The following is a 25,735-nucleotide window of genomic DNA, read 5'->3' on the forward strand; positions in this document are numbered from 1 at the left end:
ACTCTAAAACTTAGCAGCTTAAAATAATCAGCGTTTATTGTATCATATAGTTTCTGAGGGTGAGGAATTCAGAAGCAACTGGGTGGTCCTAGCTCAGAAACATTCATGAGGTTGCAGTCAAGCTGTCAGCTGGGGCTGCAGTCTTCTGGAAGCTTGGATGGGACTAGAGAATTCGCTGCCAAGCTCATCAATGTAGCTGAGGGCAGGAGGCTCACAGAGCATTGCTCACAACATAACAGCTTTCGTTCCCCAAAGTGAATGATCTGAGAATGACCCAAATCAAAAGGCTCAACATCTTTTATAATCTAATGTTGGAATATGATTTCTGCCCTCTTCTATTGGTCATATAGACCAACCCTGATAAACAGTATGAGAGGGGACTCCATAAAAGCATGAATACCAAGAGGCTGGGATTGTTGGGCACCATCCTTGAGGCCCCCCCATCACATAATTTTAACTCTAAGTAGGCTGGAAAGTTAAAGATGAACATTGTATTTCTTAGAGCAACCACTTAAAAAATAATTTATCAAGAGAATGAGAAAACAAGCCACAACCTGGGAGAAGATACTTGCAAAAGACATATCTGATGAAGGACTTTGTATATTTTACCCAAAATATACAAAGAACTCTTAAAACCCAACAATAAGAAAAGGAGCAGTTTTAGGCCAGGTGTGGTGGCTCACACCTGTAATCCCAATGCTTTAGGTGGCCAAAGTGGGAGGATCCCTTGAGCCCAGGAGTTCAAGATCAGCTTGAGCAACATGGTAAGACCCCCTCTCCACAAAAAAAAAAAAAAAAAGTTTTAAAAAACTAGCCAAGCATGATGGTTCATGCCTGTAGTCCCAGATACTTAGGAGGCTGAGGTGGGAGGATTACTTGAGCCTGTGAGGTCGAGGCTGCAGTGAGCTATCATCGCACCACTGCACTCCAGCCTGGGTGACAGAGCAAGACCCTGTCTCAAAAAAAGGGAGCAGCCTGATTAAGAAGTGGGCCAAAAACCTTAACCGATACCTCACCAAAGAAAATACACAGATCACAGATAAGCATGTGAGAAGATGCTCTACATCATGGCATTAGGGCAATGAAAATTCAACCACACTGAGATACCACTACATACCTGATAGAATGGCCAAATCCAGAGCACCTCAAATGTAAATGGAATAAACCTTCAAATTAGAAGTCAGGGATCGATTATCAGGTCTAGCTACATGCTGTCTATAAGAGATACATTTTAAATATGAAGACACAGATTAGTTACAAATAAAAAGAACAAAAAAGTTACATAGGTGGCTCACGCCTGTAATCCCAGCACTTTGGGAGGCCAAGGCATTTGGATCACGAGGTCAGAAGTTCAAGACCAGTCTGACCAACATGGTGAAACCCCGTCTCTACTAAAAATACAAAAATTAGCCGGGTGTGGTGGTGCGCATGCCTATAATCCCAGCTACTCAGGAGGCTGAGGCAGGAGAATCACTTGAACACAGGAGGCTGAGGTTGCAGTGAGCTGAGATCACACCACTGCACTCCAGCTTGGGTGACAGAGTGAGACTCTATCTCAAAAAAAAAAAAAAAAAAAAAAAAAGATATATAGGTTGAGCATCCTAAATCTGAAAATGAAAAACCTGAAATGCTCCAAAATCCGAAACTTCTTAAAGCTAATGTGATGCTTAAAGGAAATGCTCACTGGAGCATTTTAGATTTTCAGATTTGGGATGCCCAACCAGTAAGCATATGATGCAGATATTCTAAAATAAAAAACAAATCTGAAATACTTCTGGTCCCATGCATTTCAGATAAGGGATACTCAACCTGTACCATGCTAACAGTAAGCATAAGAAAGCTGCAGTAGCTATAGTATAATATCAGATAAAGTAGATTTCAAGACGAAAATGTATTATCAGATATTTTTAAAGGGCATTTCCTACTGATAAAGTGGCAATTTATCAGGGAGACACAGCAGTCATAAATGCATTTGTGCCTAATAATTTTCAAATTATTTACTTGAATACTTATAGGCCACTGTAGGGTTATTCATTGGCCCAATTTCAATATTGCATCTCCAGGAACAGAGAGGCCTGGGGCAGGGTTGGGACAGCCAGTCAGTGGAGCAGTCAGTACATACACATTTACCCATTAAGTTCTCTGTCTTCTGTGGGCATGGTTTGTGGTGCCCCAAAACAATTACACTGGTAATGCCAAAGACCACAGATCACCATAACAAATAAGGAAAAAGTTTGAGAAACAGAATTACCAAAATGTGACACAGTGACACGAACTGAGCAAATGCTCTTAGAAAAAGGGCACCAATAGACTTGCTTGCTGCAGGGTTACCACAAACCTTCAATTTGTAAAAAAAATTTTAAAATTTAAAAAAATTTTTTTAAAAAGGCTCTGCAAAGCACAGTAGAGTGAAGCACAATAAAATGAGGTATGCCTTCACCTTCTTTTCAGATACCCATGGAACATTCACCAAGGTGGATCATATACCAGTCTATGAAATAAGTCTCAATAAATTTTTAAAAATTGAAATCACACTGAATATGTCCTCAGACCACAATGGAATTAAATTAGAAATCAATAACATACCTCGAAAATTCTCAAATATTTGAAAATTAAACAATACACTTCTAAATAACCTATAGGTCCAAGAGGAAATTAGAAAGAAAATTAGAAAATACTTCTAACTGGGAATAAGTTCAAGAGATCTGTTATACAGCATGGTGACTATCGTTAATGGCCGGGTGTGGTGGCTCACGCCTGTAATCCTAGCACTTTGGGAGGCCGAGGCAGGTGGATCACCTGAGATTAGGAGTTCAAGACTAACCTGGCCAAGATGGTAAAACCTTGTCTCTACTAAAAATACAAAAATTAGCCGAGCGTGGTGGCGGCTGTAATCCCAGCTATTCGGGAGGCTGAGGCAGGAGAATGGGTTGAGTCTAGGAGGCAGAGGTTGCAGTGAGTCAAGATCACGCCATTGCACTCCAGCCTGGGCAACAGAGCAAAACTCCATCTCAAAAAACATAAAAATAAAATACAGAGTAGATGTTAAGTGTTCTTTTTTTTTTTTTTTTTTTTTTTTTTTGAGACGGAGTCTTGCTCTGTCGCCCGGGCTGGAGTGCAGTGGCCGGATCTCAGCTCACTGCAAGCTCCGCCTCCCGGGTTTATGCCATTCTCCTGCCTCAGCCTCCGGAGTAGCTGGGACTACAGGCGCCCGCCACCTCGCCCGGCTCATTTTTTGTATTTTTAGTAGAGACGGGGTTTCACCGTGTTAGCCAGGATGGTCTCGATCTCCTGACCTCGTGATCCACCCGTCTCAGCCTCCCAAAGTGCTGGGATTACAGGCTTGAGCCACCACGCCCGGCTATGTTAAGTGTTCTTACTGCAAAAATAACAATGTATGAGATGCTGCATCTTTTAATTAGCTAAACTATCCCATAATATATACTTCAAAACATGCTGTACACCATAAATATATGTTTGCCCATTTAAAAATAAAGAGAATACTTTGAACAGAATTACAGTGAAAGTACAGCATCAGAATTTATGGGATACAACTCGAGCAATGCTGAAATGGAAATATGTGTAACTTTCAACACTTGTTAGAAAAAAGGAAGATAAAATCAATTACCTAAGGTTTTACCTTAACAAGGGCGGGGGGCAGGCCTAGGGAACAAAGCAAGCCCAAAGTAAATAGATGAAAGGAAATAAAGGCAGGGAAACTAGGGGTGGTCGTGGTCATGGTAGTAATGCACAAAAATTGGACATGTGTATACTCCCATGACCTGGCAGTCTCCCTCCTCAGTATATACCTAAGAGGAGTGAGACCATATGTCCACAAAAGACCTGTGCAAGATTGAACATGGCAGCATTATTTGTAATAGTCCACACTGAATACACCACTCAAATGCCCATAAATAATAGAACGAAGAAATAAATTTTGGTATATTCACACAATGGAAAACTATGTAGCAATAAGGTTAAACTATAGTTTGTTAGCTGTGACAAATATAGCTGAATCTTATAAACCTAATTATGAGTGAAAAAAGCCAGATGCAAAGGAGTATATACTGTATGATTCCATTCATACAAACTTCAACAAACAGGTAATACTTGTGTGTGCTGGTTGAAAGTTAGTAAGTGTTCACCCTTAGTTGGGGATCATGAATGGAACTGGACCTACAGGGTCTTCTGAGGAGTTAGAAATATTTTGTATCTTGATCTGGGTACTGATTACATGGATGTGTTCAATATGTGAGAGTTCACTGAGCTATACAAATATTAGTATATTTTTCTACATGTATGTTATACTTCAGTGAATATGAAAAAATACCCATGGACAATATTTATAATGAAAATAGGTGGCAGTGTATCCCCATGAACGTCACAATAAAAACAGGTAAGGGCAAATTACCCGTAGCCACAAGATCCAGCAGTTATTGGCATCTGTGCAGGACAAAACCGGAGTTGACAGGCCATCTGAAAAACTTGACAAACAGAACTCCAAAACAGCATATTCCCTAGAAAGAATGGCAGTCCCATTTAAGAACTGCAGTTGAAACTGGGAGGAATGAGTATGAGTCAAAGTCTGAAAGGGATAGAGTAGTCTAGTCCTTAATGAACTCTTGAAGTTGATCCACCAGGTCTCCCTTCCAGGACAGGGACTCACACTGAGGAGAAATTGCTGAGAGTAGAATTGAAATTAAGCAGGACAGGAATAGAAAAAGAAAAGGTCCAGATGAAATTAGGGGAGAGGACCAGAACCAGGAACTCCAATCAAGCAAGTAATCATCTTTCTTTAATGCACATAAAAACAGCGGAAAGGGAGCCTCTATGAAGTTAGAAAAGCTACTCTGAACCGTGCTTCTTTCTGCAAGTTTAGGAAAACATTTCACATAAAATGAACAGCAGACTGTGGTGATGGTTGCACAACTCTGAATATAAAACACTGAACTGGGCTGGGTGGGTTGGCTCATACCTATAATCCCAGCACTTTGGGAGGCGGGTCAGGAGTTTGAGACCAGCCTGGCCAAGATGGTGAAACCCCGTCTCTACTAAAAATACAAAAAAAAAAAAAAGAAGAAAAAAAAAATTAGCCGGTCACGGTGGTGCGTGCCTGTAGTCCCAGCTACTCGGGAGGCTGAGGCAGGAGAATCAGCCTGAACCCGGGAGGCAGAGGTTGCCGTGAGTCGAGATTGCGCCACTGCACTCCAGCCTGGCAACAGAGCAAGACTTTGTCTCAAAGAAAAACAACCACAACAACAACAAAAAACAACTGAACTGTATACTTTTAGGTGGGTAGATTTTATGGATTGTGAAATATAGCACAAAGCTGAGAAAAAGGGAACAGAAAATTATCAAAGTCAAACCCTACACAAAATTATTAGAAAAGAATTGGAAACACTACAGAAAGACACGCTCAAAAAAAAAACAGAACAAATCTGAAACATGGTATTCAAAAAAGAGTTGGAAGATATTCGGAAAATAACATAGGACATGGAAGGACAATATAAAGCAGGATTAGAAAAACTCAGAAATATGACAACTTGGGGAACATGAACCATTTCAGAAATATAGACTAAAGTAGAAGGAAACAAAAATGAGTGAATGCAACAGAAAATGCCTTACTATGGTAAAAGGAAGGAAAATTTTAAAATGAAAAAAGATAAACAGGGTTTGAGGAAAAGTGACATATACTAAAGATAGTAAAGGAGACCTGGCATATAGATAATAGAATTATCTGAAGAAGAAAGCCAAAGCAAGGAAAAAGGATAAATGCTAAAAGTTAATATTAAGGAAAGTTTCTTGGGATTAAAAAAGTTGAGTGGGGGGGATCTCTGTTGGTGCTGGGTGTGGCGCAACCCACAGGCAGCCACAGCAGTGCTGTATTCCAAGGCACAGGTGCTCAGGGTGGCTGTGGAACTTGGTCCTGGGTCCAGTATCTTCTTGAACTGCTGCAGCACCGGTGACATGGGTGCATGTTCAGTCTCAGGCACAGGTAGATGCCGCTCGCCCACCAAGCCAAGGACTATGACTCTGAGGCACTTCCCAGTAGCTTGGGCCCAGGGGCAAGGATGTAGCAGTGATTCCTTTCCTGGGGTCAGGGCATAGTACTGGCATGGCTCTGGGGAGGGAGGGGTGTTCCAGACACTCAGACCCCAGGGAGCAGGGCACAGTGGCAATTCAGGCACCAGGAAAGAAGATACTGTGTAGTGGTGACTCTGGACCCTGGAAGCTCTATGAGGCCGGGTGCAGTGGCAGCACAGCCCCAGGAATGGTGGGGCATAGCTGTGGCTTGGGCTCCAGTGGGTGGGATGCAGTGCAATGTTGGCTTTGCTCCCCAGGGAGGTGGGACACCTCAGCGACTCAGACCCCGGAGGGCTGGTCCAGATCCAGGGAGGTGGGGGTGCTATGGCTGTTTGGCCCAGAGAGCATTGTGTACAGATTATCCAAGGCTGTGTTTCCCTGGGGGGTCCAGGGACCCGGTGCTATGCAGGCTAAAGCACCAGGGTCCCAGCTGCTTCCCTGGGCCAAAGCTCCAGTTCCCTGGGGCTGAGGCACTGAGTTGGATCAGGTACCAAAGAGGCACAACTGCTCCCCCAAACCAGGCCCAGCTTCTCCGCGGGGCCTAAGCTCCTAGTCCTGGAGGGCTCGAGCACCACGGTCACTTGATAAGAAAAATCACACCGTGTACCTGAGAAATAACCCAGGATGACCAACAAGACATAGTCTAATAAAATTTCTGAATTTTAAAGAAAAGCCACAGACATCTCAGTAAAAATAGTAAGTGATTTATAAAGGAAAGAAACTTAGGTAAAATTACCCTCAGATTTTTTGAGATCTATACTTTATGCCAGAAGAAAGAAGAAAATGGAGTAACAGATATTTAAGATACTCAAAGAGAAAAAATGTGAGCCAAGGAACATTATACATGGTAAAACTGACTTTCAAGTATAGAGTACAGATATTTATCAACATGCAGGAATTCAAGAAATATTGTTCCACCATCCCATGAATTTGCTAGAGAATGAGTTTCAGACAGCCAAAGTGTTGAGAAACATTGACATAAGGACAGGTAGTGAGCGTTAAATGTACAGTTACTTGTAGAATTAAGATGAAATGAGGATTAAAAGGGAGATGGAGTATGTAATGCCTTTGTGCCCAGATAATGTAGATAACTATTTTTAAAAATGGAGAAATGGGGAAATCATGCAAAATTTTAATAGTTCTCAGTAATTATATTGGTGGGGTGTCAAAGTTAGTGTTATTATTGCAAGACTATGTATAATGTGAGATAATATAAATGAGCAATTATTAGATATTCTAATTCTATCGTCCTGTCTTTGAGAACTAGGACTTTTAATGTGAAAGAATACAGATGTAATTCCAAAGAATTTAGATTTTTTTTAAACCCTGTAGTACTCCATATGAACGCATGAGAAATTTTATTTAAAAGTAAACACACACACACACACACACACACACACACACACACACACCCTACTTTTGCTCTATCCACTGAAAAGGCTTAGAAACAAGGACCAGCCCAGTAGCAATGAGGATACCTAGTAACTCCAGTCGTGATACAGAAATACTCTTCCCAATATTCTTTCTTTTAAGAAATCAGGGTATCTTAGAGAAATAACTGACTACAATTCTGGGGCAGGAAATGTACAAAATAAGCTTGGAACATCTTGTCATAAAAGATAGGGAAGGAGCTTTCAAAGACTACTGGGGTCATATCAAAAGCCAATTTGAAGATATTTCCACTGGCCAATTTGGTTTCACAGAGGATAATTGACAGTAGCAACAAGTCCATCCAACGCCCAAATCTTGGTTTCTAATACCATCCTCTAATAAATGAACCATGGCTCCTTGGAGAAATAGTTGATTCTAGGGCTGAGGCAGAGAATATACAAGATGAACCTGGAGCATCTCGTAGTCAGATGATAGTCAACATATAATGGGGTTATATCCTGGTAAAGCCATTGTAAGTTGAAAATATGGTTAAGTTGATAATGTGTTTGCTACACCTAACCTACCCAACATCGTAGCTTAGCCTAGCCTACCTTCGACCTGCTCAGAACACTTGCATTAGCCCACAGTTGGGCAAAATCATCTAACACAAAGCCTATTTTATACTACAATACTGAATATCTCAAAATATGAAGTATGGCTTTTACTGTATGCATATCACTTTCACACCATCATCAAGTTGAAAAATCAACTCAGGGCTCTCTGTAGTAGAAAACAAGAGCTCAAAAAACTGTTGGGGTGTTAAAGGAACACAAGAGCCAGCTGAACCCTCACAGCCCAAAACTGGGAGAACTTGGGCAGGAAGGTAAATTTAACAGTATTGGATTATCACACAAGGAATAAAATGAATACACACGAGTCCATTGTGATAGAAATAAGTGATTGAATAAGTAAATAAATGAGGGAGAAGAGATAAATCTGCCCTAGAGAAAAATTTCAAATAATTTTATGTAGATACTCCTGCTTCAAGGAGGTGTGTAGCATGACTGTGTACCCCAAAGTGTGGGCTGTGCTTAGTGACTTGCTTCCAGGGACTGCAATGTGGAAGGAGGGAGGAGAAGTAACTTTAGTTGGAAACCTACAAATACCACTTTGGTCAGGTGATCGAGGTTATTATCAGTGTGAAGTCAGGTTGATAGCATATGTAGTATTGTCCTCCAAAACCCATAACCCTAGTCTAATTCTGTAAAAAATAGGCAACCCAAACTGAGGGACATTGTACAAATTACCTGACAAGTACTCTTCAAAACTGTCCAGGTCATCAGAATGAAGGAAAGTCTGAGAAAGAGTTACAGCCTAGAGGAGACTAAAGAGACAGACAACAAATGTACTGTGATGTCCTGGATAGGATCCTGGAACGGAAAAGGGACATTAGGTAAAACCTAAGGACATTTGAGTAATGTATGCACTTTAGTTGTTAATAATGTATTAGTATTGGTTCATTAGTTGTATGACAGAAACTGTATTAATGTAAGAGGTTAATAATAAGAAACTGGGTGTGGTTATGTGGGAACTCAGTATTATTTTCTCAATTTTTCTGTAAATCGAAAACTTCTAAAATGAAGAAGTTGATTTAAATAGTTTTTTAAAACAATAATTGTGGGCCGGGCACAGTGGCTCACACCCGTAATTCCAGCACTTTGGGAGGCTGAGGTGGGTGGATCACTTGAGGTCAGAAGTTCAATACCAGCCTGGCCAACATGGTGAAACCCCGTCTCTACTAAAAATGCAAAAAGTAGCCGGGCGTGGTGGCAGGCACCTGTAATCCCAGCTACTCAGGAGGATGAGACAGGAGAATCACTTGAGCCCAGGAGGCAGACGTTGCTGTGAGCCAAGATCACACCACTGCACTCCAGCCTGGGTGACAGAGCAAGACTCCTTTGTCTCAATAATAATAATAGTTGCAACTGGTTGAAACTCATAAGATATGTTTAAATCTATAAGTTCATAATTATATATTTTTTATTTTTTTAGAGGTGGGTCTCACACTCTGAGCCCAGGCCGGGCTCAAGCAATCCTCCTGCCTCAGCCTGCCCAGTAGGTAGGACTACAGCCATGCACTACCATGCCTGGCAGATTTTAAACATTCTTTTCTTTTTTATAATTTTTTGAGCCAATTTAAGTGTCATAAATTTTTTTTTATAGAGACAGCGTCTCTCCATCTTGCCTAGGATGATCTCGAACTCCTGGGTTCAAGCAGTCCTCCCACCTCAGCCTCTCAAAGTGCAGCAGTTACAGGTGTGAGCCACTGTCCCCGCCCATAATTATAAAACAAGCCCAAATTATTCAACCTCAGAGGCTAATAAGGGAACACATTATCTTGAGAAATGGTAAATAAAGGAAAAAAGTCAAGTATTTTATCTTTTCTACTAGGCAACCAAATAGTAGTTGATGAGGGGAAGGCTCTCTTTGTAAAAGTATTCCAGTTAATTTTCAAAAGTTAAAATTAAGGGCATCACCTTTTTGAAACCCCCCAGGAAATGAATGGGTCTCGGCATTGAGCATCAACAGCTCCAAACATTACAACGAGACAGAGATATTTACATGCCTCCTGATGAAGGAATGCAGCACCACCTATAATTATTCATGCTGAAGGGATCAAACTTGAGTCAGATCAAGCCCCTGTATTCAGCTGCTAATCTGCAGAAAATATAGGAGGACATGTTAGACTGCATCATGAGTATGCAATCAGCAAAATCTGGTCTTTGGGAAACAAACTCTACAGGTCATATGCCCCAAACTTCTTCAACAGATAACTTGGAAGAAAGGGATGGAGGGGGAACCTATAGATTTAAAAAGATATCAAAACATTTTTAAATAGGCAAGGCTAACCTCAAAAATACGATGCTAGGCCAGGTGCAGTGGCTCACACCTGTAATCCCAGCACTTTGGGAGGCCAAGGCAGGCAGATCACTTGAGGTCAGGAGTTCGAGACCAGCGTGGCCAATGTGGTGAAACCCCATCTCTACTAAAAATACAAAAATTAGCCAAGTGTGGTGGCAGGCACCTGTAATCTGTAATCCCAGCTACTCGGGAGACTGAGGCAGGAGAATCACTTGAACCCAGAAGGTGGAGGTTGCAGTGAACCAAGATCACACCACTGCACTCCAGCCTGGGAGACAGAGCAAGACTATCTCAACAACAACAACAAAAAAAGATGATGATGCTAAGTGAAAGAAGTCAGCTGCAAAAGATCACACATTACATGATTTTGATTTCATGTATATGAAATGTCCAGAATAGGCACATCTATGGAGACAGTTGATTCATGGTTCTAGGAGTTGGGGGCAGGGAGGGAAGGAATGGGAATTAACTGTAAATGGGCACAAGGGATCTTTTGGGGTTATAGAAGTTTTTAAATTGGATTGTGGTGATAGTTGCACAACTCTGTACTAAAAAACACGTTGAGTAAAAAAATGAATGTGCAAATAGACAGTTACAGTGTCTAGTGGTATACACTTGGGTAATAAAACTGTAATGAACTCTAGAAAGTTATTACTGTAAAAAACAGTGTAGTGGTTACTTTTGCAGGGGAGGAGAGTTGATTTGTATAATGTACACAGAGAGGCTTTTGGGATGGATACAGGAGATCTGTTTCTTGACCTGAATGGAGGCTATAAGGCCTCCTTATAAAAATTTGTTTTATATGTACTTGTGTGGTTTCCACCATCTTTTATTTTATAGTAAAGGATTTAAAAGAAAAGAACCAGGCAAGGTGGCCCACGCCTGTAACCCCAGCACTTTGGGAGGGCCAAGACCAGCCTGGGCAACATAGGGGAAGACTTTGTCTCTACAAAAAATGTAAAAATTAGCCAAGCGTGGTGGTTCATGCCTGTGGTTCCAGCTACTTGGGAGGCTGAGGCAGGAGGATGACTTGAGCCCAGGAGTTCGAGGCTACAGTGAGCCATGATCACACCGCTGCACTCCAGCCTAGGCAACAGAGAGAAACTCTATCTCAGAAAAAAGAAAAGAAAATACGAGACTCTTGAGCTGTTAGATGAGGTCCCCACACATTTCATTCATAGTAATGAGACTGTTTCTCATGAGCAAACTCAAGAGTAGCCGGGAAAATGCTACTTTACCTCACAAAGGAAAAAAAAATACAAAAGAGATGCGGCAGTTAGTTTAATTTCTTTTGGGTGTACACTGCATGATAAGTGCCATTTGGACCTCAGAACCTATTTCAAGTACTGCAAAATAATACGTAGGCATGCTTTTCTTATAGGTCCAACTGCCCTGTGATTTTCAATTTTATGCACAAAAACTTGTATGACTGTAGTGAAGGAAGTGGATGGAGGAGGAAACGTCAACTGCAATCCACCCCCCTGGCAACTCACAAATCACAAATTTATAAATATTTTTTCTTTCATGTTTTTGGATTGCAGGGGTTGTTTGGTGGTGGTGGTAATGTTTTTGTTTTGGGACTGGAGGGGGGTGTTGGCCATTTTTGCAAGAATTCTCTTCCAAAATAGAATTCATTCTGAGGGGCACCTTTTATGATTTTTGCCTTCTTGTGGAAACCGCTCAGAACATCCTTTCGTACTATTTTTTAACATGCGATATATTAGGTAATGCAAGTTCTCTCCCCGCTTCCGCCGGGCCCAGGGTAGGCAGCTGGCTGTATTCCTGTTCTCATTGCATGTGGTTGTGCTCAGAGTGGAACTGAGGCCCCTGACGTTACTTATTAACATTCCCTCAATTTCTCACCTCCCTTTCTAATTTTTCCACTTTAGAGGAATTCAGAAAAGCAGCTCAGCAACAGGAAGAACAAGAAGAAAAGGAGGAAGATGATGATGAACAAACACTCCACAGAGCCCGGGAGTGGGATGACTGGAAGGACACCCATCCTAGAGGCTATGGCAACCGACAGAACATGGGCTGATCTTCCCACAACACGACAGGACTGCAGGGTGCACAACTCCCCCGCCAAGAAAAACCATGCAGTCCTCCCCTCCCTGGGCTCCCGCTTCAGCTCTGTACAACGAAGGCAAAGATGCTAAATCTTGCTTTGCATTCAATAAAGTGTCAAGTGATTAAGTGTGTATTTGTACCCTAGATGATGTGAGCCAGCAGTCTTGTTTTGGCATCATCTTCATCACGTTGTATTCCAGTTTCTTAAGTGGAGAGAAAAGAGTGCTGAGAAATGGCTCTGTATAATCCATGGCTATCCGAATTCTCTGAAAAAACAATAAAAGCCCCCTCTACTACATGAGCCTGTACAGAAATATGGCTATCAGCTGCTTTTTTTGACGGGGGAGTGGGACATTTAGCTCTGGGTCTCTGGGCTTATGGGGAGATACCCTTTGATGTGGGCAGTGAATTTGTCCAGTATCAGATCTGCCCAGGCATTCTCCTTCCTACTGGGCATATGATATGAAGCCGTATAAGTAACACCCTGCACCATGAAGCAGTCCAGCACTCTACAAGGGGAGATCATAAAAGCCAGAGCTTTTCCTGCCACACAGCACTATTCTCAGAAACTACAGCTGTAGGTGAATGGACCGCAAAGGGATGTAGTCTACTTCCCGGTCCTATCTACCTCGTTCTAGCGTGGCCAGAAGAAATGAGAGAGAGGAGGTACTCTTAAGAGTCATCCTTGTGTGTGTATCTGAGACCAGGGTCTTTACTGTCATGCAGACATTTACCATATATCCCTTGGGGTGAAGAGCAGCCTCAGGCCATAGCCTTTTTTTTTTTTTTTTTGGAGACGAGTCTCACTCTGTTGCCGCGGCTGGAGTGCAATGGCATGATCTCGGCTTACTACAACTTCCACCTCCCTAGTTCAAGCAATTCTCCTGCCTCAGCCTCACAAGTAGCTGGGATTACAGGTGCCCATCACCACACCCAGCTAATTTTTGTATTTTTAGTAGAGACGAGGTTTTACCATGTTGGTCAGGCCGGTCTCAAACTCCTGACCCCCTGAGCCACCCACCTCGGCCTCAAAAGTGCTGGGATTACAAGCGTGAGCCAGCCAGCCTAACTCTTCGATTAGCCCTTCTTGCCTATGCTGTGAGATACCCGGCACAATCCAAACTAATGGCCTGGGTAAATGTGCCATGGTGGTTGTTTGGCTGCTTAGTGAGGTGCCTGCAGTCACGCAGATAATGGGTGTGGGGGAGGGGGACAGTACAGATGACACTGCAGCGTACTTTCTGGGGAACAGAGAAGACAGTGTCCTCAGCTCTTGCGTTGGTATCCTATAAAAGCAGCCATGTGTTGAAACAAATGATATGCACAGAAAGCATACTTCTGTTCTGTGGCTTTGTTACACGAGTTTTCTTTTAAGAGGAAGATGACTCAGCCCTCCCAGCTTCTGCAGTCTGGCTTAGGAGAGGTGTTTGAAAAGGAGACTCAGTTCCCTCTTGTTTATAGGGTGGTTAGTGGAGGGCTGTCAGGTGATGAGGGGGAGGTTGTGTTTCATGGGAGATGACAGAAGACTACCAATAATCTATTTGTATACTGCTTAATGAGGAGTCATCTCACCCTCACAACATAAGCTCCTGAAACTGGGAGAGCACAGATTAAATCCCCAAGGATTTCGAAAGCAACATTTTCCGCTCTCTTCCAATGGGTGCCAGCCTGCCTCTAGCAATGGCCTATTTCCTGTTCTTGAAACTCCACCCTGAATTTATTCCCAAATGGGCCAGGTTGGAGTCACCTCCTTGGTCCAAGTCCGTTTGAGATTGGGCCTTCCAGAAGGCCCAGCTCAATTAAACACCTTCACACATCCTGATATCTAAGAGGCAAACCAGACAAGGTGGGTTTGAATTCTGGCTTTAAAAATTGCAGGCTGACAGAAAGACAAACTTTGCATGTTCTTGCTTATTTGTGGGAACTAACAAAACAATTGAACTCATGGAGATAGAGAGTAGAAGATGGCTACCAGAGACTGGGAAGGGTACTGGGGTAGGGATGGGGACGGTTAATGGATCCAAAAAACTATAATGAATAGGACCTACTATTTGACAGCACAACAGGGCGACTATAGTCAATAATAATTTAATTGTATATTTAAAAATAAAAGTGTATAATTTGTAACAAAGGAGAAATGCTTAAGGGGATGGATATCCCATTTTTCATGATGTGATTTTTACGCATTGCATGCCTGTATCAAAACATCTCAGGTACCCCATAAATATATGCACCTATGCACCCCCAAAACTAAAACATAAGAAAATTTAAAATTGCGGGCTGTGTGACGTGACCTTGGGCAATAAACCTCGGAACTGCCTTTTCTTCGGGGCATGTAGATAAGCTGTCTCCAGGGGCTGTGAAGGTTAAATGAATAATGGCACCTATTATCGTAAACTCAGGCAACTGAAGAGTAAGTGCTTTCTGTTAGCTTAGTGATTGCAGTCTGTCCACTGAGAAGGGAAAGGAAATGGACAGATATTGGGCCCCTAGTATGTGCCAGGCACTTTCCCACACTATTAATACAATGACCCTGCGAAACTTGATTTCTTCAAGTTCACACTAGTAAGATGTTATGCTGCTGTCATTTTCCATGTGCTTCCCAATTACTTGTGCTTTTAGCTGTGTCTTAAAGCTGCTTCAAAGAGGAGCAGCTTTAGAAATCCAAACTAAAACAACCATGTCTACATCACTGGAGCTCTAGAAATTCCTTCTTAGCTGACTCACCAAAGAAAAGGTTATGTCAGCTCCCCCGCCACTGCCTCCTCAGCTGGGGGATAAGAAGACGGAGGTGGTGAGCAAGCTCATCTTCCTCCATTTTCCTCCCCAGTTCTGTCTGCCTGAATGCCAGAGACACCAAAAAAGCGCCACCTTCTCTACTCCCACCAGAGGCGAGTTCTTTCAGGGTCCTAGAGTGAGCTGGGTTTGGTGGATTCCCGGAAGCAAAGACTCTTAAAGATCTCAATGATAGTAGTGCTTCATAGTTTGCAAAACACTTTCACATATGCTGCTTATTTCATTCTCACAACCTGTCAAGCAAGATCTGATATCTTCACACAGCTAAGAAGTAGGGCGCGCTAACAGATCGGCTTAGCCAAAGGATTTGCTCTCTGTGGCCCTCACGTGGAGGCCAATTAGATTTGGAAAAGGAGAATGCTAGGCACTATTTCCTTTACTGCCGTTACACACTGATTTGTCTTTTCCACTCTTGTTCCTCTTAACACCCCTGTGAGAAAGGGCAAGGGGAGAAATGAGCTGACTTCAAACCCAAGAATTTGGTGTTGGAGTCCGGAGTCAAAGTCTCGGTTCTGGGGGCTCTGCCACTCCCAAACTGGGTGGCCCCAGGCAAAGTCTTCTGTCATTTGAAACAACTTAAAGAGGGGGAAACTTTAGGAAACTGCCTCTCTGTGTCACCCAAACCCCAGAAAGTCCTCCCCGCTGACCCTGGGCCTGCAGTTTGCTCATTAGCACAATAGGAGCATTGCCACCCATCTCTGTTGGGCATGCTACAGCAATAGAGTATTGTTATCACTGTCCCCTTGCAAAACAGCTGTCCCCAAAACCTGCGCATCATTTCCTCACAGATTCCTTTTAACCCACTCATCAAAGTGCAAGTCAACAGGGCACGGTTCATTTCTGTCCAACACAAGGAGGCGTGGGTTCTAGTCCCAGCTCTGTCACTGTCTTAGCCCTCTGAGATGCAGCCAATATCTGCCCTACTTACCTCACAGGCCAGGGTGGGGAGCAAATGAAATCATATAGGCAAAGGCACTCTGAACAGTTGTAAGACACAACACAAGAGTGATGAGTAAGAGCAGCAGGCTGTTGGTAAGCTGGAGGGACAGAGGAGGGGATGCTTTTTTTTTCATTAAAAATTTTGGTAATAGAAATGGGGTCTCCCTGTGTTGCCCAGGCTGGTCTCTAACTCCTGGGTTCAAGCGATCCTCCTGCCTCAGTCACTCAAGTAGCTAAGATTACAGGTGTGAGCCACCATACTCTGCTGATTTTTGTATTTTTTGTAGAGATGGGGTTTCGCCATGTTGCCCAGGCTGGTCTCGAACTCTTGGGCTCAAGTGATCCTCCTGCTTGGCCTCCCAAAATGCTAGGATTACAGGCATGAGCCACGGCGCCCGGCCTTTTTTTTAATTCAGCAGTTCACGACTTAAACCCTTGCTCCTCCAATGCTTTCTCAATCTTCTAGATGTCACCACCAGCCAAAAGGTTTGTGACATACTTTTCTTCGTGTGCTTAAATGACCAGCAAAAAAGAGAAATAACTATGCACAGCAAAAACTGAGAACCAGTTTTTACATATCTGCCTGCCAGGCCACCTTTGACAAATGTATGTGAAAAGATGATGGGAAAAGTCTTAGATTTCAGTGTCTTGTTCCAACTGCAACAAATCCCTCAAAGAGAGTAGAACTGAGCAATGTCTTAGGCTGGCCTAGTCCAGTGTGGTAGCAGGAATAAAAATTATGGCTACTGTGTATTAAGCACCTACTATATACTAGGAGCTTTACATACACTATTTCTAATCCTCACAACACGCAGTGTAGACACTATTATAGTCTCAATCTGTCGATGAGGAAATTGAGGTTTAGAGAAGAGATTTCCCAAAGATCACTAAGCTCTAAGTGGTTGAGCTGGTCCTGGATTCCAGGTTGGCCTGAGGACACATGAAGGTAGGAAATACATCCTGGTGGTACGCTACTCTGAGGATAACCCCTCCCCTTTCTCTGTCCAAGTTTTGAGCAACAATTCTATCAGCTTTGCCTGCTGGCCCCTTCAGGGACAGTCTGAGACCTGCTCACTAGGGGCAAACCCCACTCAGAAATCTACCCTTCCTGGGGCCCTCGCGTTGCTCAACCTGCAGTGGAACATTTCTGCCCCCAATGCCAAGCCTACGTACCTTCCGTTTCCCTGTCCAGCCTTACTCAGCTGGTCTTTGTTCAAGTAAATCTTTTATTTTTATTTTTTTTAGAGACAGAGTTTTGCTCCCTCTCCTAGGCTGGAATGCAGTGGTGCAATCATAGCTCACTGTAACCGCAAACTCTGCTCTCTTAACCTGAATGCCATCACCTCATTTTTTAAAAATAGAGCCAGTCTTACTATGTCACCCAGGCTGGAGGGCAGTGGCTATTGACAGGCACAATCATTGCACACTGCAGCCTTGAACTCCTGGGCTCAAGCGATCCTCCTGCTTCAGCCTCCTGAGTAGCTAGGATAATAGATACATGTCCACACCCAGCTATTTTTTCTGTTTTATTTTGTAGAGATGGGGTCTTGCTATGTTGCCCAGGCTTCAGGTAAACCTTTAAAACCTTTTCTCCCAGCCTCTCATTCAGGGGTTCCTACATAGTTCCTAAGCCAGTCATAGCATCTCTTCATCTACCAGGCCTTTCAGGACGACTAAGACCAGACCCAGACCACGCGTGCATGGGGTTTGGGAGACAGGGGCTGGGAGGAAGGTTTCTGCCTGAACTCTGAGGCGCTTCAACACTCAATAACAGATACAGCCTCTGCTACCCTGGTGCCCTTGGCCTTGGCTCAGAGGTGTTAAGAGATTTGCAGAACTACTTCCTCACCAGCTTTATTTCATCTGTCTTCCCCTTTCCTTGTCTATCTTCTCCGTTCCACTTCCGGCTTCCCTGTCCACAAATATACTGGCGGCTATCACTAGCCCTGGCTGTTTCACTGAGCTCCCAGACCTGTACCCTGCCATCTGCTACGCAGCTCCCCTTGATGAACAAACTGAACTCAAACTCCACAGTCTTAGAATGAACTCATCACATTCCCCACCCCCCTCTCTCCATCAGAGCTTCTTACATCCTCATCACCTACTTAGTGCTCATCCTCAGAAGCTTACCATTGTTTCTGACTTTTCCTCCTGACAAAGCAAGCATTCAAATGTCTGCTGAATGAATTACTGAATGAATGAGTTCCATCATGAATCACACTTCATCAGGCAGATTCACAAGAATCCAGCCTCTTTCTTTTCATATTCAAACAACTTTACATAAAAGAAAACTTTGAATCCCTTCACCTTAAAGCAGCAATCATTTCTGTCTCAGGCTGATGGATCAGTTCAGTCTATGACTGAAGAGACCAGTTTTTTTGTTGTTTTTTTGTTTTTTGTTTTTTTTTATACCAAGTGCATTCAATGTAGAGGTGTGCTTTATATTCTGCTTTTAAAGCTTAGCAAGTAATACTACAGAGTCTGCCTTATAATAATTTTAATAATGTTAATGACTGCGGATTAGTCTATAATGTTGCTATATAATGGTTTACTTAGTCAGCCCCAGATTTTGAACACTTGGAATGATTCCAGGTTTGTACTGTTAGTTTCTTTATTCATTAACAAAGCAAATTACCTTATTTGCTTGTGTATGCAAAAAGAGGTTCCTCGAAGGGGAGGAGTATTGAGTTGTTAGAGGCCAGGAGTGGGAAGGACACTTTTCACTGAGCACGCATAGTTCCTTCTGAATTCTGAGTCATGTAACTATACCAGCTATTCAAAATATACATACCAAAAGCTTACTGTACACCAAGCATTGTGCCAGAAGCTGACTGTAGAGCTTTATACTCCCAACCCAACTCCTTGATATGTGCTCTCCCAAAAGTATGTATAATGTGCCTTGGAAACCCAGAGGAGAGAACAGGGAATGACATTTTCACTGAATCTTGAAGGGTGGGTAGGAGCCAGTCAGGTTGATCGGATGCTGTGATGGGCAAAGGCTCAGAATAGGAAAGGACACTTCCAGTTTGGGGAACTACGGTGTATGTGGGTGGTGTGAAAGTGATGGGAAATGAGACTTTCAAGGAGGGTGGAAGCCAGTGTAGAAAGGGCTCTGGGTCCAGGTCCTGGGGTCTGAGTTGGATCCCAGAGGCAATGGGGCCTTTGGAGTGTTTGAGACAAGGCAGAGAGACAGTAAGAGCCGTGTTTGACAGCAGCCCCTCTCACTGCAGAATGGAGACCAAAGGAAGGGAGGCGAGCAGGCAGCAACCTGCTGTAGTCCAGGAGACAGTGACAAGGGCCCAAACTAGGGGGACCGACTGTTTTAGTTTGACCAAGGTTATACCAGTTTTAGCCCTGGAAGTCCAGCATCCTGGGAAACTCCTCATTCCAGGCAAACTGGGAGGGTTGGCCACCCCTCCCCCAAGCCCCCAAAGGCCACTGTTCCCTGGGGCCTTGCCTGCCATGAGAAGTGATCCAATCACTACTGCTTCCAGGGCATTTCAAACGTCCTCTGTTCTGCCCTACACTCCATCTCCACAGGCCCCTCGTCCCACCACCACTCCTGGGTCTACCTTCACTGGATTCTAGGCCTAGAATCCAGTGAAACATAAATCTCTTTACGTATATCTAGGCCTCCAGATACGTAAGGAGATTTGTGAGGAAATCAGCCCTACTTACGCTTTCCATGCTTCTCTTCTTCTACTCCCCTCCACCAACCTGAGGCTCCTATCAAACTAAACCACCCACTGTGCCAAGGCAAACCTCTGGCCTTTTGTGTATGCTGGGCCACCGTAGGAAATGCCATGCTCCCCACTTCTCAGCCTGTTAGAGCACATTGCAAATACTCCCTCCCCACAGCTGAATAGTAGCACTAGTGAACAACTCCTGGATGGTAGACACTGCACGAGAAGCTTTTCAAATACTGCCGCTACATCTTACAGCAAAGAAATGGGATGCATCCTTTTTACCGGATGAAGAAACCGAAACTCAAAGAGAGGAAGTGTCTGGTCCAAGGTCACACAGCTACTAGTGTTCGTCTCTGACTCCTTTGGCATTATCTGATGGCCCCAATCCTTGTATTGATGACATGCGCGCTTCTTTCGTTCCCCGTCTGTGCCCCCTGCACCCTAACCCAACACACATGCAATTGTAAACCTAGAACAATACCAGACTTAGAGTAAGTAGGGCCTCAAGGAAAATTTGGTGAATGAAGGGATTAGGTATACTCCTTCTAGAATACCTAGTCTGGTGCTTGGCATTAAATAGGTTCTCCATTGTTGTTTAAGACAGGGTCTTGCTCTGTCATCCAGGCTAGAGTGCAGTGGTACATTCTTGGCTCACTGCAGTCTCAACCTTCTGGGCTCTAGAGATTCTTCCACCTCAGCCTCTCAAGTGAGTAGCTGGGACTACAGGTCTGCACCACCATGCTCAGCTAATTTTTGTATGTTTAGTAGACACAGGGTTTCACCATGTTGGCCAGGCTAGTCTCAAACTCCTGGACTCAAGTGATGTGCCCACCTCAGCCTCCCAAAGTGCTGGGATTACAGGTGTGAGCCACCGCACCTGGGCCTAATGTTTTCAACTGAGCTGAAATTGTAATACCTGACCATATAAGGGTATGACAGAGGGAGAAGATCAGAAGAAAACAAATTACGGCAAAACCTCAGCTATCCCAAGCTTTCTGGAAATGAGTCATTCCAAAGGCTGAGGGTGAACCTTTGAATCAGAGCTACCCTCCCTTCCACCACCCTTTCTGAACTCTCTGGTCCCGGTCCCCTTGATCTGTTTCCTTCCACTTTCTTCCTTTGTTTTTCTGTTGCTCCTTTGAAGTTTCTTTGGGGTCCAGCTTATCCCAGCCCCGTTTGGTGAGCTCATGGCTGTCTCTCAGACTGCCCGTCCAGGCCTCTCTCACCTGATCCATTTCTCCTCACTGCAGCGGGCCCTCTTCCACAGAGCCCTCCCTCACCTCCCAGGGCAGGCAGGTGCTTCTCTCGTCTGTGCAACCCACAGCACCCCATGCAGGTGTCTGCTTTTACACCTACTTCCAACACTGGACTGTGAGTTTCTTGAGGGTGGGAATCACGTCAACCTTCAATGTCTACAGATGAAATTGGCAGGCCTTTGTGCTCCTTGGCAACCTTTCCTTCTTTATTGCTTACTCTGAGGCGGCCAAGCTTCTGCTTGTTGGGTGATGAATTGTAATTGGGAAATCACGAGTGCTGGCTGTTCCGGGTTGATCTGCTAGCCTAATTATCTTCTTCTTGCTGTTTCTCTGTTCCCTGATGTTTATGTTACACTTGTCCATTTGGCTCAAGAGAGCTCCAGCTGGACCAGCGTGCTCTGTCTTTGGAAGTAAAGGGTGGCCAATCCGGGTCAGTCCATCTTGCCTGAGGCAGCAGGAGACCTGGTATCCCTCACAGGTTCCACAGACATTTACTTGAGTGCCTGCTCTGCACCAGACCCTGACCCAGGTGTTAGGGAGACAGAGGTAGAAAACTGTCTGGCCCTGTCTGCCTCTGGTTCCTGCATCACCTTGAGCCCCTTCTAGATCTCCTCCATTTACCCATCTGAAAGTGGAAGGGAGCGGAGACCTGATCTGTAAGGTGCATTGGAGCTCTTGATACTGTGGATCTTGTCTGGCCTAGGTACTCTAAGCCCCTCCATATCTCTGCTTTCCCCCAGCAGAGCCAGGCCTGCCTCTCTTACCTCCCTCCCTCCTCCCCTGCAAATTCTGAGCAGATATGCTCCGATACATCTCACCTTCTATGTGGTCAAGCAGCCCCAAGAAGCAGCTGGAGAACCCCAGCTAGCCCAAGGGAAAGAAAAGAAAGAGGAGGAAGAGGAAAGCGTCGCATGTCAGATGACCATCTAGAGCACATGGGGGAGTGAAAGCACACCCTGACATACCAAAAAAGTTCCCCAAGCTCGGCTCTGAAGAGTCACATTGGTCAGTCTAATGAGGGAAGCCCAAAGCAGAGTGGGAGTGGGGAGATGGCAGAGTTCCACTAATCTCCCTGGGAAAGGGACCAATGCCCCCTTGCACTTGTAGAACCCTTGATACCATTTTTGTATCTGATTTTCCCAGCAACCCCTTCAGTTCTGTTTAACAGGTGTTTTTGACTTACCTTCTATATTCAAGGCCTTCTGCTGGGAGCACTGGCCTTTTCCTGTAGGACACATCACAACTTCAAGTGTACAGATATTTTCTCTTATTTTATTATTTATTTATTTACTTATTTTGTAGAGATGGCATCTCATTATGTTACCCAGGCTGGTCTTCAATTTCTGGGCTCAAGCAACCCTCCCGCCTCAGCCTCCCAAAGTGCCAGGATTACAGGCATGAGCTGCTACACTCAGCCTAACATTTTTGTGATTTTTTTTTTTTCTGTTTTAATGTCTGTCTCCTCCACCAGACTGTAGACTCAAAGAAGGCAAGAATCACGTCTGTCTTCTTACTTACTGAATCCTCAGCACCTAAAAACAGTACCTGGCAAACAGCAGTCACTCACTAGATAGTGACAGAAAAAATATATCCAACATGGTGAAACTCCATCACTACTAACAATAGAAAAACTAGTTGGGTGTGGTGGTGTGCGCCAGTAGTCCCAGCTACTCAGGCTGCTGAGGCAGGAGAATCACTTGAACCCAGAAGGCAGAGGTTACAGTAAGCCGAGATCACCCCATTGCACTCCAGCCTGGGTGACACAGTGAGACTCTGTCTGGAAAAACAACAACAACAACAAAAAAAAGGTCTGAGACCTGGCAACAGTCTTCAATTTTCCAAAGGCTATTGCACAGAAGCAAGCCTCAGCCTGAAACATACGTTACTTGTTCAATATATGTTACTTGAACTCAATGAGTAGTAACGACAGGAAACGGTCCCAGGCTGTGTGCTAAGCACTTTATATTCATTCACTCATCTAATCCTCAGAACTATCCTAAGAAGTAGGTACTATTATAGTCCCACTTTTACAGATGGAGAAACTGGGGCATAGAGGTTCACCACCTTGTAAGTGACAGAGCTGAGATGTGAACCCCAGCTATCTGGCTCTAAAATCTATGCCCCTAACCTACACTGCATTCTAGCAATGAATGCTCAAACTGAGCTCTAGAGAGATGTAGCGTTTTCCAAAGGTGTCACAGGAAGAGCATGGCAGAGCAGGGACTGGGAGCCAGGTCTTTCTTCTGTGCAATGCTTCTCCGGCTCTATGATAAGGTATCTGGCCACTGAGACAGGGCCCTTGGGACTAGAGGCACAAAGAGGGATCTGAGGAGTCTATTAACAGATATCCAGTGCAGAAAAACAGCCCCAGTGGGCTAGGTGACTCAGCAGAAGACAAGAGGAGACAAGGGGGAACCACTAGGGCAGAAACAAGTGTGGCTGCCAAGTCCCGTTTCTTAAGCAGGGAAAGGGAGTGGGGTGCTTTTCAGAGGTCCTATTTGAGGCCCAAGCTACTCTCTTCCTGCATTAACTTATCAAGAGTGGCCCTCCCTCACAGCTAGAGCCACCCCAGGGCCATTTCTGCTTCATTACAATTGGGCACACGTGGAGAAAGGATACTACTGGGGAGATCAATTATATTGCCTGATCTGCAACCTGATGTGTGGGTAGGAAGTTGGGGCGGAGCAGTGGAGGAAAGGTTTGGTCAAGTGTGACAAAACCCCAGCAGCTAATCTCACTCCACAATAAGAGATTATAGCAAAGCATCTATAATCAACACAGCTTAAGAAGTTTTGACCTTCTGGTTGGGCTTCTTACCACAACAGAACAGCACCATAACCATGGCCTTCTTCTCCCGACTGAATCTCCAGGAGGGCCTCCAAACCCTCTCTGTTTTGCAATGGATTCCAGTCTATATATTTTTAGGTGAGTGAACCCCAAGGGCTGGAGAGCACATGGGGAACAAACCAAAAGAGTGTCCAATCTCCAGATGAGGAGGGTTCCAAAGAGATCATCTGGTTGATCTCCACCCTCTGGGAAGGATCTGCCAGGCACAAAGGCCAGGAGTGAGGCTGCGGCTGTTCTGGTTTAAAGATTACTCCAGGCCAGGCACGGTGGCTCACGCCTATAATTCCAGCACTTTGGGAGGCTGAGGCAGGTGGATCACCTGAGGTCAGGGGTTCGAGACCAGCCTGGCCAACATTGTGAAAGCCCGTCTCTACTAAAAAAAAAGAAAAGAAAAGAAAAAGAAAAAATACAAAAATTAGCCGGGCATGGTGGCATGCACGGGTAATCCCACCTACTTGGGAGGCTGAGACAGGAGAATCACTTGAACCCGGGAGGTGGAGCTTCCAGTGAGCCGAGATCCTGCCACTGCACTCCAGCCTGGGTAACAGAGCAAGACTCTGTCTCCAGATAAAAAAAAAAAAAAAAATCACTCCAGCCTTCTCAGAAGCTGTCCCCTATGAACTAGCTGAAAAGAGTCATATTCAGGGACAGGGCAGAAGTGGTGGTGGCTTACAGAGTTGGTGTTACTAGGTAGGTGTTGGGTGATTTTCTAGTCTACAGTTACGGTGAGAGAATTCTGGAAAATCTGAGGGCTGCCTGAGTGACATCTCAGACAGAATTTTGAGAAAGAGCCAGTTGTTCTGTGGACTCACGGCACGGAAGTCAACAGTGTTGGGCCTCTCCCACCTAAGAAGGATCTTCTGAGGCAGCACTTTTTTTTTTTTTTTTTTTTTTTTGAGACAGAGTTTCGCTCTTGTCACCCAGACTGGAGTGCAAACTGAAAATGGGCTGACAGCTCCAAGATTTTCCTTGCCAGAAACCAGGGATTTGGGGGTGGTCAATTACAAGGGCAAGCTTGAAAACTGGATGAGGAGAAATAATATCATCCTGAGGGATGAGACGGGTAGGAGATAGCTGGTTCCAACCCATGGGAGGCTATATGATCCTTAGAGCAGAGGCTCTCAACCAGGGTCCTATAAACCAAAAATTCAGGGTGGATGGGGGGGTACTTTGAATTGGGATGAATAAAACTGCCTCTTTCGGCCGGGCACAGTGGCTCACGCCTGTAATCCCAGCACTTTGGGAGGCCGAGGCAGGACGATCATGAGGTCAGGAGATTGAGACCATCCTGGCTAACACGGTGAAACCCCATCTCTACTAAAAATAACAGAAAATTAGCCAGGCGTGGTGGCAGGCACCTGCAGTCCCAGCTACTCAGGAGGCTGAGGCAGGAGAATGGCGTGAACCTGGGAGGCAGAGCTTGCAGTGAGCCAAGATCGTGCTACTGCACTCCAGCCTGGGCGACAGAGCAAGACTCCGTCTCAAAAAAACAAAAAACAAAAAACAGAAAAACAAATAAAACAAACTGCCTCTTTCTTTCCACTAACATCTAATTGAAATGTAGTATTTCCTTCAATGATGAATGTAAGCAATAAACCACAAAGTATTAGGAGTACCTGTGAGTGTCAGTAACAGATATCACAGAGATTTGCATTTCATATTACAGTTGTTGCAGGCATCTCGAAATTTCGTTTATGTTCACGACTACTTCAAAATACCAGTAGTTATTGGCACTGCTGTTAGATCTGGTTATTTAACACATACATC

At 44.3% G+C, this 25,735-nt stretch overlaps 2 protein-coding genes across 2 annotated transcripts in view; both read left to right on the top strand.

The window, feature by feature from the left end:
- Window positions 1–12,758, top strand: part of IGBP1 (immunoglobulin binding protein 1) — a 33,085-nt gene extending 20,327 nt beyond the window's left edge. The window contains exon 7 of the mRNA XM_010384130.2: window positions 12,267–12,758. Within this exon, the coding sequence (XP_010382432.1) occupies window positions 12,267–12,415 (149 nt within the window). The 3' untranslated portion in view covers window positions 12,416–12,758. The remainder of the gene's footprint in view (window positions 1–12,266) is intronic.
- Window positions 12,759–23,961: 11,203 nt separating this feature from the next.
- DGAT2L6 (diacylglycerol O-acyltransferase 2 like 6) overlaps window positions 23,962–25,735 on the top strand; it is a 34,781-nt gene continuing 33,007 nt past the window's right edge. Inside the window, exon 1 of the mRNA XM_010384132.2 lies at window positions 23,962–24,046. Coding sequence (XP_010382434.1) covers window positions 23,962–24,046 — 85 coding nt within the window. The remainder of the gene's footprint in view (window positions 24,047–25,735) is intronic.

This window comes from Rhinopithecus roxellana, chromosome 7 (genome assembly GCF_007565055.1).
Source record: "Rhinopithecus roxellana isolate Shanxi Qingling chromosome 7, ASM756505v1, whole genome shotgun sequence".
Lineage (NCBI taxonomy): Eukaryota > Metazoa > Chordata > Mammalia > Primates > Cercopithecidae > Rhinopithecus > Rhinopithecus roxellana.